Source organism: Peromyscus californicus, unplaced genomic scaffold (genome assembly GCF_007827085.1).
Source record: "Peromyscus californicus insignis strain IS unplaced genomic scaffold, ASM782708v3 Scaffold_12__1_contigs__length_115047231, whole genome shotgun sequence".
Taxonomy (NCBI): Eukaryota; Metazoa; Chordata; class Mammalia; order Rodentia; family Cricetidae; genus Peromyscus; species Peromyscus californicus.
This window is the reverse complement of record NW_026294413.1, coordinates 73,913,254-73,931,008: the sequence shown is the minus strand read 5'-3', so window position 1 is coordinate 73,931,008 and position 17,755 is coordinate 73,913,254. Positions and strand designations below refer to the sequence as shown.

At 38.1% G+C, this 17,755-nt stretch overlaps 1 protein-coding gene across 1 annotated transcript; it reads left to right on the top strand.

The window, feature by feature from the left end:
* Position 1: 1 nt before the first annotated feature.
* On the top strand, positions 2 to 17,381 carry Naa30 (N-alpha-acetyltransferase 30, NatC catalytic subunit). The gene is made up of 5 exons (XM_052733394.1): positions 2 to 112; positions 361 to 1,177; positions 6,045 to 6,168; positions 7,696 to 7,751; positions 13,934 to 17,381. The coding sequence occupies exons 2-5, from the start codon at positions 362 to 364 to the stop codon at positions 14,069 to 14,071; spliced, it is 1,134 nt and encodes a 377-aa protein (XP_052589354.1). The 5' UTR covers positions 2 to 112; position 361; the 3' UTR covers positions 14,072 to 17,381.
* The last annotated feature ends 374 nt before the right edge of the window (positions 17,382 to 17,755 follow it).

Here is a 17,755-nt window from a genome sequence, read left to right as displayed (position 1 = left end):
GGCGGCGGCGGCGGCGGCGGCGGCGGCGGCGGAGCGGCCGCAGCGGCAAAGGCGGCTGCGGCGGTGGCTGAGGGAGAGGAGCGGCGGCAACGGCGGCGGGGAGCGGCGCGGGGTGAGCCGCGAGGAGGGGCGGGTGGGAGGCGGTGACACGGCCGGCGGCGGGGCTCGGGCGGCCAGGGGACGGTGGCCGGCACGGCGGCGCGGCGGCGTGGGGGCGGCGCGGCGTTGGGGACACTCGGTGAGGGACGGTTTCTGCCTTTGTTCCCCCCCGCCTCGGCCGCCCCCGGCCCGCCAGTCCGCGCTGCCTGGCGCCGCTCGGCCGCCTCTCATGGCCTCCTCTCTCGGCTGTGTCGCTTCTAGGATGGCGGAGGTACCGCCTGGGCCTAGCAGCCTCCTCCCACCACCAGCGCCTGCGGCCCCAGCGGCGGCCGAGCCCCGCTGTCCGTTCCCGGCGGGGGCTGCCCTCGCTTGCTGCAGCGAGGACGAGGAGGACGACGAGGAGCACGAAGGCGGCTGCGGGAGCCCAGGGGGCGGCGAGGCGGCGACCCCGGCCAAGGCGCGTTCTTGCCTTCGCTGCCCGCAGCTGCCTCAGGAGCAGCAGCAGCAGCAGCAGCAGCAGCAGCAGCTCAACGGATTGATCGGCCCAGAACTGCGACACCTCCGGGCCGCGGCGACCCTCAAGAGTAAGGTTCTGAGTGCAGCGGAGGCGGCCGCCCCCGACGGGGCCCCCAAAGTGACTGCCACAAAAGGAGCCGGAGAACACCGGGAGGAGAGACCAACCCACTCGGTCCCCAACAATGCAAGAACTGCGCTCTCCGGCCGGCCAGAGGCGGCGGCGGCGGCAGCGGCAGCGGCGGCCAGCGACCCCGCGGCGGCGGCCAGCGACCCCGCGGCGGCTCGCAACGGACTGGTGGAGGGCAACGAGCCGGAGGAGGAGGAGGAGGAGGACGAGCAGGTGCGGCTGCTGTCTTCGTCCCTGACCGCCGGCTGCAGTATAAGGAGCTCCCTGGGCCGGGAGGCCGAGCCCGGGGAGGATCGGACGATACGATACGTCCGATATGAATCCGAGCTCCAAATGCCTGATATCATGAGACTGATCACCAAAGATCTGTCTGAACCCTACTCCATTTATACGTATAGATATTTTATCCACAACTGGCCACAGCTGTGTTTCTTGGTAAGTGGATGGCATGAGAACAGGGTGAGCCCAGCAGAGATCTTGGCCACTCAGGGCAGGGAGTGTGAGGGCCCAGTGTGTGGCAGTGGTTGTCTCTTTCATTTTCGTAGTAGTACCTTACAGATGTGACTGGCTAAAGTGTGTGCGGGCACATTCCTAGTTATTAAATGGAACTGTGTGGAAGGTAAGAGCTCATGATCTGGGTTAACTTGTTACTGTTGTAACAGCAGCAAGCCTGCGCAAAGCGTGTTTCACCTGGGGTGTGGGGGGAGGAGGTGTCTTACGTCCTGTTTACATTAGCTTCTAATCATGGTTAGTCTTCATTATTACCCTCCCTCATCCTCAGAGCATTTTGTAGTGATTTAATTGGAACATGGTGCTGTTCACATACAGGCCTTTGTAATAACTCAGCTACAGCCATAGTCAGGGAAGAATATATGCAGTAAACATGGTTGCCAGTAAACTTGCTGTGGCCACTTTGGAGAATGAAATCTCAGAGCCGTGTTCACTGATTATGGATGTTGTTCCCTTCGGTAGGACAAGAGTTGTAGCCAGCCTGCTTTCAGGTGTGCCATTGCAGAATGTGTCCCTAACACCTTTGGTGCCTGAAAGGCCCCTGAAACTTGGAACAGAAAGTCCTTTCGCGGGATGCAGGATTTAGTGTGAGAAACTACTTAAAAACTGGTACCATTGGTTTGTACGGGTATAGTGGACAGAAGTTTTTTTTTTTTTTCTACCTATATAAAAGCCAAACAGATTGGTCTATTGGATAAGATGAATAACCATTTTAAGTTTACATTCCCAGCACCAGTAATCTCTCAACAGTAACATTGACCCACTTTCTGTCCATGTGAAATCCTTAACTGAGACATTGTTAGACTTGAGGTGTAAGCTGTATGTCATGAGCACAGCACATACTTTGAAGAGAGTAAAGCTCCTCCTGTTCTTGTGTTAACCCCGACTTAGTTGCACTCAGTGTTCCTTGCAGTATGTTTTGACAAGACATCAAAAGTCTTGTGGTTGCTTCCACAGCGTGGTGGTAATCCAGAAATACTATTAGATATTGTAGATATTGATAGTTTTGCTAGCTTTCATGTTAATTATGCTTGAACTTTATTTTAGACCATTTGTTTAAACTTTAGGTACTATTTTGTATTCCAGAAAACGTGTTTGTTTTTTTTTTTTCTCTTAAGGAGTCTTAGCATTGTATTAAAATAGTTCTGCTGGACTTGGTGGCTCATGCCTTTAATCCCAGCAATTGGGAGGCAGAAGCAGGAGGATCTCTGAGTTCAAGGCCAGCTTGGTCTACACAGCAAGTTCCAGGACAGCCAGGACTGTGTAGAGAGACCCTATCTCAAAAAACAAAGACAAAAGTTCTAAGACATATTAGTAGCAGTGAATATGGGACAGTACTTACAACACTATTATAAATGTCATTAAATGCAATTCCTTAGAATTGTGTATTGATTTAATTGTAAGTTAATCCACAGAGTGTATAATGGAGTCCCATTTGAAACTGAAATGGAGCTGGGGATGTGGTTCAGTGGTAGTGGGCTTGAGTCGTGTTTTCTCTAGACCTCAGTTTTTCTGGCATTTTATACTATGGTAAAACTTCAGGCTTTTATGTACACCCCTCTTAATTGACCAGTTGAATTGTACTTTAGCCTTTACTAGCCAAAGTTTAACATTAAGTTATGAATATCTAGAAGTTGAAATGTATACAAGTGGCTGGCCTCTAAGGTTTCTCATGGAATATGAATCTGGAGATAGCAAACAATAAAACTAGTTACACAACAGAGGCAGTTTACAAATAGATCTTTTATATGGTTTTCAAATTGAATTTCCCATAAGAACTAATTTTTATAAACAATATCTTTCAAATTATGTCAGAAAGGACAACCTTAGAGATAATCTAGACCCACCTCCTTTTCTTTTTTTAAAGGGAATAAAAAATCATGGTGATGTATAATGTTTAAATCTTGAGCTGTTTAGGAGCAGAGAGGTCTTTACCTCTCTGATCTCCTGGCCTCTCATGATGGCAAGTAAGATGAGGAACCTTATTATTATGGCACATAATTGTCGTCACCAAGGGGCAGTTGTCATTTTAAGCATCAATCTTGGGATTAGAACCTCCAAAGTGTCCCTAGGTTCCAGGGAGAACGTGTAGTAGACCAAAATGGATATGTGAGGTTGAACCTTAAAATTGCCTATATTTGTTTGACTCATAAAACAAGGTTTTAAAGATTCTTCCTAATATTTGTAACACTTTGAAAAATAGAAGCTAGTACAAATGAGTCACTGTCAGTTACCATAAACTTTACCCCTTTATGGTTCACAGTATTTTCAGTTTCAGTGTTTTCAGAAGTTCTTAAATTTATGACTAGCTATGCAATGTAGTATTTCCATTTATTTGCTCTAAATTTAACTTTCTTGTGTCCTCCAGTGTTCTCTTTGTAATGTTCTGGAATTCGGGAATCTGTATTTTGCACATACACATTTTTCATAGTTGTATAGACTTGACAGGCTTTTAAAAAGCCTTGAGAAGTTGAACAGATTTACCACTTCCTATACTTCAGAAACACATTTAATAATATGCTTCAAAAGTGTGTGCAGCAGCTTTTGTTTGGAAAAAAAAAACAACAAGTAATTTAGTGATTGTTACAAATGTTGATAAGCAATTTATTAGGATTGCGGTATTGATTTTTATAATGAGCAAGTTATATATCCATATATCAGATTTTTGTTTTTAGATGGTGTGTACAACTTGATTTATGCTTCTCTACATTTTTTAATTAGGGAAACAATGTAGTAGTCTCAAGAATAAACTAACATAATATTTTGTTTGCTTTTTACTTACATGGACAGAAAACAAGTATTTGTTTGACATCCCAGTGCAATTTGAAAGTATTGTCTAGTTATATTTAGTGGCTTTAATTTTTCTTATTGAATGGCTTTATTAACTGTAGGATATTGCTGTCCTATGGTTTTATGTAAGATTTACATGTATTTCCATTTCACATGAGCCTAGCTTACTAGGTCAGGGCAAATTTTTTTTCTGGCTGTTACAAGTATATGATTTGTTCTTTGATAATTATGTATATGTGTACACATGTGCATATATATACATATATATTAAACACACATACATATGCATATATATATATTACTATATATATGTATACTGACAATCCAAATCAGAAAATGCTATTAGTTGGGCCGGGCATGTAGCTCAGTGATAGAATACATGCATGTTACTGGGTTCAGTCCTCAGCACTAAAAAGGTTGTGAAAGTTGTTCATTTAGATGACTTTTATCTCTGTTTCAGGTCTTAATACAAAAAGAAATTAAATTGATTTGTTGGGCATTAAATTGAATGAGAAAACAAAATGGAAATAGTAATTTTAAGGTTTTGTTGACCCAGAAGAATTACGGAATATGTGATACAATGGGAATAAACTATTATTAGTTATTGACTTTAATATTCCCTTCAAGGATTTTCTAAATGAAGTAAAATTATGTTGGTTAGAGATTTCTCCAGAGTTTATTGAAAAGGGAATTTTAGGAAATTTATTAAATAATTGACCACAAAATGTTTGTAACAAATTCAAGTTAAAATAGATATTAAGTGTATGTTAGATTTTGCTTACTAATCTTTTGACCAGTTCCTGCTGTTGTTGAAATAGTTGTTTCTGGAGAACTAGTTTGTAAAACAGAAATATTACTTGCTGAGATATTGTCCTATTTACATTTCTCAGTATATACTATTAGAACTTTTTAGCAATTTTGAAGTACTTGGTAAATATTTGCATTGATAACACTGGAATATCAAAATGAGTTATCAGCATTACTTAGCATTTAGCATTTAACACTGATAACCTGATTTTATTAAAATATAAACAAGTCATAGTATTCTAATTACACTAATATAAAGTGGAATTTAAGATATTTATATGTATATATCTTAAAATACCACATATACATTATATATATACATATACACACACACACACACACATACACACACACACACACACACACACACACACACACACACACACACACATATATATATTTATATTTTGGAGACAGGATTTTGCTGTGTAGACCAAGCTGGCCTTGAACTTAGATCCTTCTGACTCAGATCCTTCCATCTTAGCCTACTGAGTGCAGGCTATTGAATTTCTGGGAGCTTTATGATAATGACTCATACTGTCCGGAATATCCTGAAAACGAGACTCTCATGTATTAGTCTTTGTAGTGCTAAAGTGCCTTTTGAGTGTGATCTAAGTAATACCTTCTAAACAGTGCCTTTTTTGAAAAAAAAACTACAGGTATTTTTTCTTGATCAAAGTTAACTACCAGGTGTAATTTTCAGTTATGTTTTATATTTATCCTTCATTAAATCTTTATTATAAAAACTTGTAATACTCTGCTGATGGAAAAATTGTACAATATTTTATTGTATTCTAATAAGTAGATGTTTCTTTAAAATAATTTGTTCACTCCCTCTTCCCAAATGTAAACAGGTCTTTATTGCAAACTATATTAATTGTAAGCACTGGATAGTAGTCAGTAAAAGTCATTAAGTGTTTACCTTGTAGAAATCTTGTCTCCCTCTCCCTTAGGACTTTAATAAGCATTTAAAAAAAGTCATGATTTGAAGAAAGTTTGAGTTTTAGAAACAAGAATATTTGAAGAGTTTTGAGATTCAGATTTCTGAAACTTTCTGTGATTGCTGTTTTGCTCTGGAGTTCTACTGATTTCTTCTCTCAAAAATGCTGACCAGGGGTCAGTTGCTGTTTTCCCTTGATAATTTTGCAGTACCTGATGGCATTGTATCCTTCATAACTGTTTGTTTATTTTCAAGGCCATGGTAGGGGAGGAGTGTGTAGGTGCCATCGTTTGCAAGTTGGATATGCACAAAAAGATGTTCCGCAGAGGTTATATAGCCATGTTAGCCGTGGATTCCAAATACAGGAGAAATGGCATTGGTAAGGAAAACGTTATTTCACAAAGGATGAATAAATTATTTTCATTTTTTTGTTTGGAATTGTGTGTCTGTATGTACACATGGTTACAGATGTCTGAGGACAGCTTTGGGGAGTCAGTTCTCCTTTCACATGGGTTCTGGGGATTGAATGAGATTATCAGGCTCTATGGCCAAGAGCTTTTACTTGCTTGGCCATATCACTGTCCTTAAGATTGTTTTTTTTTTTCAACATTCTTAAAATAGGTTTTATAATTAACGTTTTTGAGAGATTATCCTTTTTTTTTTTTTTTTTTTTTTTTTTTTTTTGGTTTTTCGAGACAGGGTTTCTTTGTGTAGCTTTGCGCCTTTCCTGGAACTCACTCTGTAGCCCAGGCTGGCCTCGAACTCACAGAGATCCACCTGGCTCTGCCTCCCGAGTGCTGGGATTAAAGGTGTGCGCCACCACCGCCCGGCGAGAGATTATCTTTTTAACAAGTAGATGATGATCAGTTTTTGTCTTGAGAGTTTTTAAAAAATTGATCCAGAATGCTTTGTATTATACTAAGTACTGGAGAAAGTATTCTTGTTTTTTTTATAGAGTTATGAGAGCATTTTATACCAGGTACTATTTTCAAGTTCAGTGGACATTAATCAAGCTAAAATTATGGAGTAATTGTTATCATTACATAATGCTAATTATCAAACCTGTTGTAATTTGAGAGTCCAAAAGAAGGTAATTATTATTCTGAGATGCATGTTCCTAGTCTTCTTTTAAAGTTGCATTCCTTAGTTTTTTTAAATTTGTGTGCGTGTGTGTGTGAGACAGAGACAGAGATACAGTGCATGTGTAGAGGTGAGAGAACAATTTTGGGGAGTCTCTTTTCTCCTATCATGTGCGTCCCAGGGATCTTATCTCCTGCGGAGCCATCTCTGGGTCAACGTGTGGTTTTAACTGTCACCAGAATCACCTGGATGGTCTAAAAGCAGATGGTTAGACCCTCCTTGAGAATCTCATTCAGCTGGTTGGGCTCAAGCTTTCCCTGTTGACTGTTTTGTAAACCTAGTTAGAACTACTGTCCTAGTGTCCAGTACCTGCTGGTTCTTTTTTCATAGTGGATGATCAGATGGAGAAGTGCTTGTTGGGATTTGTAAAATCCTAGGATGTTTTTAAATCCTAAAGTTTTTAAAGGATGTTTCAGTATTCATGAAATAATATTTGATATGCTTTTAGTACTGTTAGCAGTTTTGTTACTTGTAGCTTTAAAGGATTATGGATACTACTGCCTAATACTCATATTTAATACTTTCAAAGTTAGGATCATGTCATGAGAAATCCTTATAAATATGTTAGGAGTTTATTTATTGATTTGACAATGGGTTTAAACCTGTGCTTCTCCCAGCTGACTTCTGGTTTATTTTTCATTTAGAGATGATCACTGTATCTATATTCAACCTAATATTGACATTTCTGTGCATTCTGATTATCATAATTTAGATTCTTTAAGAAACTTATACTTTCCCTTCATTAATACTCAGATCTATATTCTAGGTACTAACTTGGTAAAGAAAGCTATATATGCCATGGTTGAAGGAGACTGTGATGAGGTGAGTCTTTCAAGTGTTTAATCCTCTTGTCCTGGGTAGGGTTCTACTGGGTAGATTTTTACAGTATCCTATAGTAATAGTACTGTAAGTGCATTGCAGATCTTCAACACAAATGCAGATTGTAGAGGAAATGTTATTTTGTTTAGAAATAATTGTAGAGTAAATTTTAAGATAACGAAGTTGAATTTCTTCAGAATGTAGATTGAAATCTAAACATTCAGTAAATACTTAACATTCAAAAACTTTGTTATCAGCTGAGTCATTTAAGTGGTGTTGTTTCTTTTTTGCTTACCTTTTGTCCTGTTGTTTAGCTTGCTTTCTTTCTTTCTTTATTTTTTTTTTTTAAAAAAAAAAAAACACAGGAAAACTCTCAACCTGTATGGAGGACATTTCACGCTAGGAAAATGTCTCTAAGTATTAAGTAATGAATGACTGATTTGCATATTAACGTAAGAGCACATCTTCTCTCCTGCTTGTCTGTAAGGCCTTTTGCCACCTGTACTTTCTTTTGTACTATAGCACTATGCTTTACATATGCTTAGTAAATATTGGTGATAACTGGGGATGTTAACATTGTACAGTAATATAGGTGGGAACAGTTTTAACTAGAGAATGGATGCCTTTTATAGCAGTGATGACTAAGAAATAAAGTTATTGTACTTTATGAACAACACAAATAAATGACAGTTATTCTTGGAAAAAAGTCACTTGTTTGGTCTTGTGGGACAGAGTCTCACTATGTAGCCCTGGCTGGCCTGGCACTCACTGGTGCTGGCCTCAACTTCTCAAATGCTGGGATTGGAGGTGTGCACCATTATGCTCAGCACCTGTCTTTACTGTGGGGACGTAGATGTGTCTTAGCAAAGTTGCCAGGTACACGACATTAGGTGATTCCTTTGTTTGGACCTTAATAAATACTTTGACTTTTTAAAGCCCAGGGTTTTTGTTTTGTTTTGATGTGAGACAAGGTCTCTATCTCAGGCTGGCCTAGAGTTGACTAGGTAGTTCAGGCTTCCCTTAAATTGGCTGTTCTCCTGCCATAGTCTCCAGAGTACCAGAGTTACAGAAATGTGCCCTGCTAAATAAAGTTAAGTGTTTGGTATAAAATTTCTAGTAATTTAAAATAAGAGTCTCTGTGTGTTTTGACAGAATTCCTCCTACTGTCCTGTTCCTCAACTATGTCCTTACTACTGAAAGCTGATTATCTGCCTTCATATTTTCTAAGCATATTTTCATGCAGATGTAATAACTTTATAGGCTTTACAAAAGTTGCTAGCTGTTTGGAGAAATCTTTGAGTTGATAGACGGTATTTTGATTTCCTGGTACTGAGAATTATTTCTTGTGAACAGGAATGCTTAGGGCCAGGGACTACTTTATTTCTGGGGTTAAGTCTCTCATGAGTTATATTAGTCATTGCCTATAAGGCAAGATGTGTACTTACTAAGTATTGGACTAATTACTAGCCTTTCATCAAAGCTTCTAAGATAGTATATGGAGATTTTGAAAAAATGTGGTAGTATATGGCTACATCTTAATTTTATTATATATTTTAAAATGAAATACTGCTATTTATGTATGTATTTATTTAGTGTGTGTGTGTGGGGGGGCATGTAGAGGCCAGAGCTTGAAATTGATTGTCTTCTTTAATTACTTTCCACCTTAGTTTTTGAGATAGGGTTTCATTGAACCTACACCTCACCAGTTCAGCTGGGCTTGGTAGCACTTTATTCTAATGAATAAAGCTGTCTCACTGCCCCATACTGTAAGTGTCTTGAGTGAATGGTTTGGCTTAGAAAACTTGGTATGAGACACCTTGATTTCTTATCCATCTTCTGTGACTTAGCAGTTGTATAATTGAGGGCAAATCATTTTACTTTGCCTACTCTGTCATTTTGAGTGAAGTTATGTTAATAATGCTTTTAACTTCTGTTGTGAAGAACAGTAGTTACTTGTTCATTCATCAGATATCTAGTCAAGGTCTGTAGGGAGCCAAATAACAGTGGGTACAGCCTGCTGTCCATGAACTTCAGCCTACAGTGTTAAAGGGTATTGTCTAAACTGTGCCAGTTTGGCTTATCTTCATAATGGTTTATTGGTGGAGAATCAGTGGAGCATCACTGTAATTGTATTTCTCTCGTTAAAGAGAATCAAACACATTAAGCTTCTTTAAAAAAGTGTGTGTGTCTGTGTGTCTGTCTGCCAGCTAGTGTGTAGGTGTTCAAGAAGGTCAGAAGAGTGAGTCCCTTACAATAGCTCACAGGTGTGAGCTGTCTGATACATACGTGCTGGGAACTGAATTGGGTTCCTCTGCAAGAGCAGTACATGCACTTAACCACTGAGCCATCTCTCTTATTGTTTCTTTAGGACCAAAAAATTCCAGAATTATCTTTTTTTTTTTTTTTACTTTTTGGGCTCTTTACTCTTGGGGGGACCCGCCACCCAGCTCCCAAAGAAATCACATACACAGAGGCTTGTTATTACTTGTAAATGCCCAGCCTTAGCTTGGCTTATGTCTAGCCAGCTCTCAAGTTAGCCTGTCTGCCTTTTGCCTCTCTCTCTATTTCTGTCAACCTTTCATTACTTCTTACTCTGTGGCTGGCCCTTTGTGTCCTCCTCTTCTCGCTTGCTCCTTCCTTCCTTCTTTTCTCTCCTATAGATTCTCTTTCCTGCCAGCCCTGCCTATCCTTTCTCCTGCCTCACTATTGGCTGTGCAGTTCTTTATTAGACCAATCAGGTATTTTAGACAGGCATAGTAACACAGCTTCACAGAGTTAAACAAATGCAACATAAAAGAATGCAACATGTCTTTGCATCATTAAACAAATGTTCCACAGCATAAACAAATGTAACACGTCTTAAAATATTATTGTACAACAATTATCTTTTGGCTTCTTTTGTCATACTTCTATGTACAGTAAAAGAGCTTTGTAGTAAATTTCCATTATAAACCAAAAAAATAAGGTGCCAGGTGACCGTGGCGCATGCCTTTAATCCCAGCACTTGGGAGGCAGAGCCAGGCAGATCTCTTGAGTTCGAGGCCAGCCTGGTCTACAGAGTGAGATCCAGGAGAGGCACCAAAACGACACAGAGAAACCCTGTCTCAAAAAAGCAAAAAAAATAAAAGAATAAAAAATAAAATGTTTATAAGAGTTGAAGTGATAAAAATGTTGAAAAATAGTTAACTTTTTTTTAATTTTTGCTACTGTTATGAATTACAATGTAAATATTTTTGGAGATAGAAGTTTGTCAAAGGGTCATGACCCACAGGTTGAGAACCAGTGATAGAGATAGCCATGTCTATTTATTAAGGTTGCTGTCTAAATATAGCTATCCTTCTAAAAATTTCCACTTTTTATTACAGTGAAATGAGTTAATAATTTTGCATCATGGCAACATTAGTTTTTTTCACATTAAATTGCTTTATTTAACACTTAGTTGTAATTACATGTTGACCTAATAACAGAATTTCCAAGAATTTCCCAAGAGAATTATTCAGATCTGAAAACTTGTACTCAGGTGTTCTAGTATAGCATTCAATGTCAAACTTGAATTTTTGTTTGATCATGGCAGTTTTTCATTATGTACCTTTGGCTAGCTCAATGGTCATAGAGATCTGCCTCTGCTAGGATTGAAGGTGTGTATCCAACTTGTGCATGGGCTATGTGTTTTAGAATAGCTGTAAATTTGGCCCAACATGTTTGTAAGTGATATCATATTACGTTGTTAAAAGCTTGGGCACCTATAGAAGGTGAAGTAGATCATAGTTGGTTTTAGAGACTGACAGTTTGATGTTGAACATGAAGAGTTGGATGAGGGAGACTTAGAGGCAAACTGGGGATGTACATGGAAGTCATATTGATAGGCCTTTAAGCCTCTTCAGATAATTTTAGATCATTAAGTTTATTTTAAGGACAAAGAGTCAGTAAGTTATTTTAGTTAAGAAATTAATGAGAGGATTGCATGTAGAAAATGGGAGACTTCTTGGTCTGGTGGCAGTTTATGGTGCTGTCAGTGTGGGATAAAAATAAGAGGACCACTTTGAGAGAGAATTTCAGAGGGAGAGTTGACAGTACTCAGTGCTTACATGGGTATAGGAGAGTGGTGAGAAAAGAGTTTAAGGCTGAGGAACTGGATGGTGAGATAGAGAGCCTCTTCACCATGGTGCAGAATTGTGCAGGTCCTGAGTGGTTTTGGACATAGCAAACTGAGGTGCTATCTGTTCTGTCTCTTGAATTCTTGTTGAAGATGGAACAGGAAGAGACTCATATCTTTATAGATGCTTTACTGTGTCTTGTGTTTAGTTGTACTTTTGCCAATTTCCCCTCACTCTAAGTGCCCAACCTTTGAACTGTGGTTCGCTGTGTTGCTAATTCTCAGCGACACAGGTGAGAATAAATACAAAAGGTAAATAGAGTAACATACATAAAAGCTGGGAAGGCAGAGAGTGTTTAGCTAGAGGGAAGTAGAAATAAGAGCCCATAGTTTCAAAAATATCAGCCCTATGGTGTCAGGACCACCAGTTCAGTGATAATTCTAAAAGACTTCAAATGGAACCTAATACTCTGTGGTCCTCTGTTAAGTTTTGATCTGAGTAATATTTAGACCACTGATTCTCAGTGACATCAATCTCACCTTGTCATTTGTTTAAAATGCAAATTCTTGGGCCCTCTTCTAAGTCTCTTTGTGTGTGAGTATATGTGTATGGCATATATACATGCATGCGAGTTGGAGGTCTAAAATCAACAAGGGATCTTCTTCATTTGTTTGCCTTATTTCTCCCAACCTTAGTTTTTTAATTATTACTGTGTGTATATAGTTGTGGTGTGTGAGTGCATACGTCATGGCATATGTGGACATCAGATAACTCAGTAACAGAGTCGGTTCTGTTCTTACACCATTGTGTGAGCGTCCCACTGTCAAGCTCAGGTTGCCAGACTTGCTCTGCAAACACATCACCTGCTTAACCATCACCAGCCCTCCTTAGTTTTGACACAGGGTCTCTCCATCTAACTTGTAGCTTGCTGATTTGTCCAGACTGGCCAGTGATTTAGAGATGTGCTTGTCTCCTCAACCTCGCATCTTACTGCCTCAGCCTTCAGCTATCTTATTCTAACCATCCCTCCAGGTGACTGATGGACCCTAATGTTTAAAGTCCTTGGTTTAGGTTCAGTAAACTTTTTCTGCAAAAGGCCAGATACTAAATATTTTAAGTTTTACAAACCATGGGTCTTCGTGACAGCTGTTTAGCTCTGTTCTGTGTCAAGAAAGGAGCCATAGGCATGTGCACAAATGGATATAGCCATGTTCTCTTTTTTCTTTCTCTCTCCCTCTTTTTCTCTCTTCCCTCTCTCTTTTCTTTTGGATGTTTTGCTGAAGATTGAATCCCAAGCCTCATACATGCTAGACAAGTACTCTGCCATTGAGCTTTATCCCCAGCCCCCCAGTTATCCCCAGGAAAATTTTGTCTATGGAAACTGACATCTTTAGGATATTTGGCTCAATTCTTGTATTGTTTGCAGACTGGTCTAGACTTTAGACCAGCGGTTCTCAACCAGTGGCTTGTGACCTTTTTGGGCAGGGGGATGTCAGATCTTTCACAGGGGTCACCAAAGACCATGTGCTTAATATATGTTTATGACTCATAACAGTAGCAAAATTATAGTTACGAAGTAATAATGGGAATAATTTTATGGTTGGGGGTCACCACAACATGAAGAACTGTATTAAGGGTTCACTGCATTAGGAAGGTTGAGAAACCACTGCTCTAGCCAATATGGTAGTTGTTACCAGGATAAACAGTGACAGGTTAATACAAATAGGAGTTAGAGGTCAGACTAAATAATTTCAAGTACTGACTTTTGATTGTTGATTTTTCTTCTTTTTCTTTATATATATCACTTTAATTTTCGCCACAGGAAAATAGTTCATCTTTGTTTTTTTTTATAAACATGTAGTCAAGTCCTAAAAGTTGAAACATCACAAAAACCAGGAGAAAAGTTCTCAATGATTCTACCCGTCTTAACTCAAAAATAATTAGTATTTTGATGATTTTTTTCTGTACACCAGTATTGTTTTATCATTTTTTAACAAACCAATGTAATTTTAAAAATATTTAGTTATATACTTTGTCAATTTTTAATTATAAAATTATAACTTAAGTTTTTTTTTTCCTTTTTTGAAGGTTGTTTTGGAAACAGAAATAACGAATAAGTCTGCTTTGAAACTTTATGAAAACCTTGGTTTTGTTCGAGATAAGAGGCTGTTCAGATACTATTTAAACGGAGTTGACGCACTGCGACTTAAACTGTGGCTGCGCTGAGAGACTGCCAGCACGGAATGGCTCCCCATGGAAGCGACTTGTGCATGCAATGCAATTTGTGCAGAATTGCTTTGCAGGTGGATTTAGTAATTCCCATGCAGCTGTATCTGTCAGTGTCCATTGAGTGTCGCACAATATTTGTTGCACTTTGGCATGGCGCATTTGTTCTGAATTAAATGAGATTGTTTTAAACTTCAAGGGTTCTTTTGGTACCAACAGGATGTGCCAGTTACTAGCCAAGACTTGTTCATTTGCAAAGTTTCCAGACAGTGCTATTTACATAGTGATCATTTTATCACAGAACAAGTAAGTGGGATGTGATTTTGTTCCTTAAAGACGCCAATGTAGTAAAAGTCTCTTAAGTATACTAACATTTCACACAAAACCTGCCATAGTTTTCTGAAGAGGGTGAGGGAAAAGCTTCAATTTAGGTTTTATTTTTTCAATATTAAATTTTCCATTCTTGAATATTATTGGTACCTCAGTAATTAGTGGATTAAAAGTGTGGGGTGGGATTTGTCTTACAATGAGTAAAGATGACAATTCAATTGCGTCTGCCAGTGCCTGTGTAGATAAGTATTCCTGTCTTCATCTCTAGTTTTTGAATGCATGCTGTCTTTTCTTTTTCTTTAATGCCTTTGCAAGCAAACTTGTTTTTATTTAAATTCTAAATTTGATAATAAATTATTTCAGATTTTTATAATTTGGACAGTTTTTCCAGGTGAGTGACAGTGGTTTGTTGTAGAAGTCCCTTTTTTCCCTTACAGTAAGAAGTTGAATCTACTTGGGAAATGGAAATGGCGTCAAGGGATGGAGCTGGAAATTGCTGGGTTTTGGATGCACTTTTTTTGTTTTTGTTTTTTGAGAACGGGGAATTTTTGGAAAGGAATAGAAAATTAATGTAAATTGGTATGATTTTATTTAATCAAAATGATTGCTAAGCTGTGAAGAACAGCTTCTATAAAGTAGCTGGGTTTTCTTTTTCTTTTTTTTTGTTTTTTTTTTTTACTTGATTTGAATTCACATTGCTTCCATTTTTGAAAATATTTCATTTATGGTTCTTTGTCTTAGAAATAAATTTCAAAGAGCATTGTATCCGTTTTAAGCTGCATTTATTTTCTTTACACTCGAGCAGATTCTTGGGGGACCTTTGCTTTGTTCCTCCAGAAAAAGGGGAGGGATGAAAATTTTTTTTAATGAGTTCTTTGGGTTTTCTGAGCAGCCAAGGTGTTTATTAGCTACAGTGTATTTTGGCTAATCAGTGTAATGTTCATAAATTTTAGCTAATTGTTTTGAGTTGAGTCCGTAAACCTGTGATGGGTAATTTATTTAACTAGAAAACCTAAGCACTCATAAGGAAAAAGATTCATTCTCTGAAAAATGTTTTATAGGAGTCTGGCATTCATGTTGTTATTTTCATTTGACTATACTTTTCTTCTGCTCTAGTACTTGGTTTAAATTTTATTTTATGGCTGTAATTACTGTATTTTTTAAAACCCTACCTCCATTAACAGTTGGTAAAAGCCCCTTTTCAGGAAAGTTTGTTGCTTTTTTTTTTTTTTTTTTTTTTTTTTTAAAGGAAAGCTGCTCTTTGCTCAGTATAATATTTTGAAAGTGAACATGGTAACAAGTACTTTTAAAATAAAGATGCACACTTTATATTTGAAAATAAAAATTCCTGCTGGTGGGATCATTTATAGTTCCTTATTTTTAAGAAAATGTATCTTTCCATTTTATATTGCTCTTTAAAGTTCAATGCAGAATACTGGTAATATTAAAAATGTGATGGCCACATCGTACTCAGCTTTTCTGCTGACCATTTTGAGTCTGTTTTGGTCAAACTTCATTTGGGCTCCAGCATTTAGAAGAATGCCAGTTATCATGATGCTTCTGTTTCATTTTCAGTGTGAAGGAAAGTAGCTAAACAGTGTACTTGACATCATCAAATTTTGTTTTGATTTGCTGGTACATAAGTAGTCAATTGTTGATGAACATACATTTTCTTGACTCACTCTAATGGGTATAGTTGTAAAGTAGATACATGCTAGATTTATCAATTCAAAAGTTTTGTTCTTCCTAGGTAGTCAATGAGACTGTCACGACTCCCCTTAACTTGAGAATTGCTGAATTAACTGAACTGATTGTCTGATGATTTGTAAACATGACCTGAACTATGTGACTAAAATATCAGATCATTACAATACTGCTCAATGGATGGATACATGATGAATATACTTTGATATTTTTAATTAATTGACCAATTTTTTTTTTTTTTACCTAAAATTTTAACCTCTAGCTTGATAACCTGGTTACAAAATTAAAGCTTTCCAAGTTGAAATAGCTTCAAACATTAATTTGATATTAGGCTTTCATTTTTCTTATATCAACTTAAAGTAATTCCATTTATAATTGACAGTGAGTTCACTTGGCTAAAACTGAGCAAAATTGGTGCAACTTTCTTTAGTGGGGTGCTGCCTCTTTAAGACTGACTGTACTATCCACTGACACTGGTTTGGCAGTTGATACTGCTGAACATTAAACACATGCTACCATGAAGCTGTATATGTTAGTATTGAAGAAAGCTAACGGTATGCTACCAGTCTTGATGTGTGAGCTGATTATAATTTCCCTTACATTGGGTTGAAACTACTTAACTCTGGAATAATCAAAGTCCACAAATCATAACATTAGTACTTGATGTTGAAGCCAGCACAATAAGAAGAAAAAATTAGTATTAAAAGTTGATTTTTAAGGTTTCTTTGCCTCTCTTCTCCAAATTACCCTCTACACACAAGAGACAAATCTGTGTGAAGGAGTTTAACTCATATTTCAACCCTTCCCATACCCTGTGAGACAAGTCTGTGTAAAGGAGTTTTAACTTATATTTCAACTCTTCCCATGCCCTGTATTGTGATATTGGCTGGCATGTATAAGACTGGATGTGTATATTTATTATGGTGTCTAAAAATGATGAGGTTCATCACTTTCCAGGAACATCGAGGAAATCAGATTGGTAGTACACCAGTTACTTTTCAGTACACCTCGACATCACTAGGATGAGTGCTATAATGTCCTAGGGCTTTCAGGTTTGTAAAAACATAACCATAAGTTATACTGACGTCACATATGAGTTGAGTATCTATGAAATATCACGTGTATCTCAAAAATATTGGACTGCTGTTTAATGACTGGGGTATTGCTGCATAGTTTTCTCCTATTGACCCCTATCCTTTTGGAGAGAGATTTAATGGGATTTGAAATGTGCAAGCTGTGTGAATAACATGCAGTCAAATAAAGTATGGTTAAGTTGTGTTTGCATTTTTCTTTAAGATACAGCTGTGTGCATTCTATACTTCGGTTTCAGATAATCAAAAAGCAACCTGTTCTATTTCTCTCTGCCCTCCATCAAGAGTAACTTGGAAGGAATGATACAGTTGTTATCTTCCTACGTTATGTTCTGACAAAGTAAATTTGAAAATAAAATTACAAACTTGATTGCTAAATGTACTCTAGAGTTAGTCAACTGAGATAGCAGTACAAGGGAGAGCATTTTTAAACACTCATTAACTGAAGGAGTTATTGTCCTTGTTCCTAGCAACTTACTCTTATGACAGTTTTTATTTTTACTGTTTGTTCAGTACTTCCTTGTGTAAGTATTTTTCCTCTTGCTAAACAGTGAAGTAG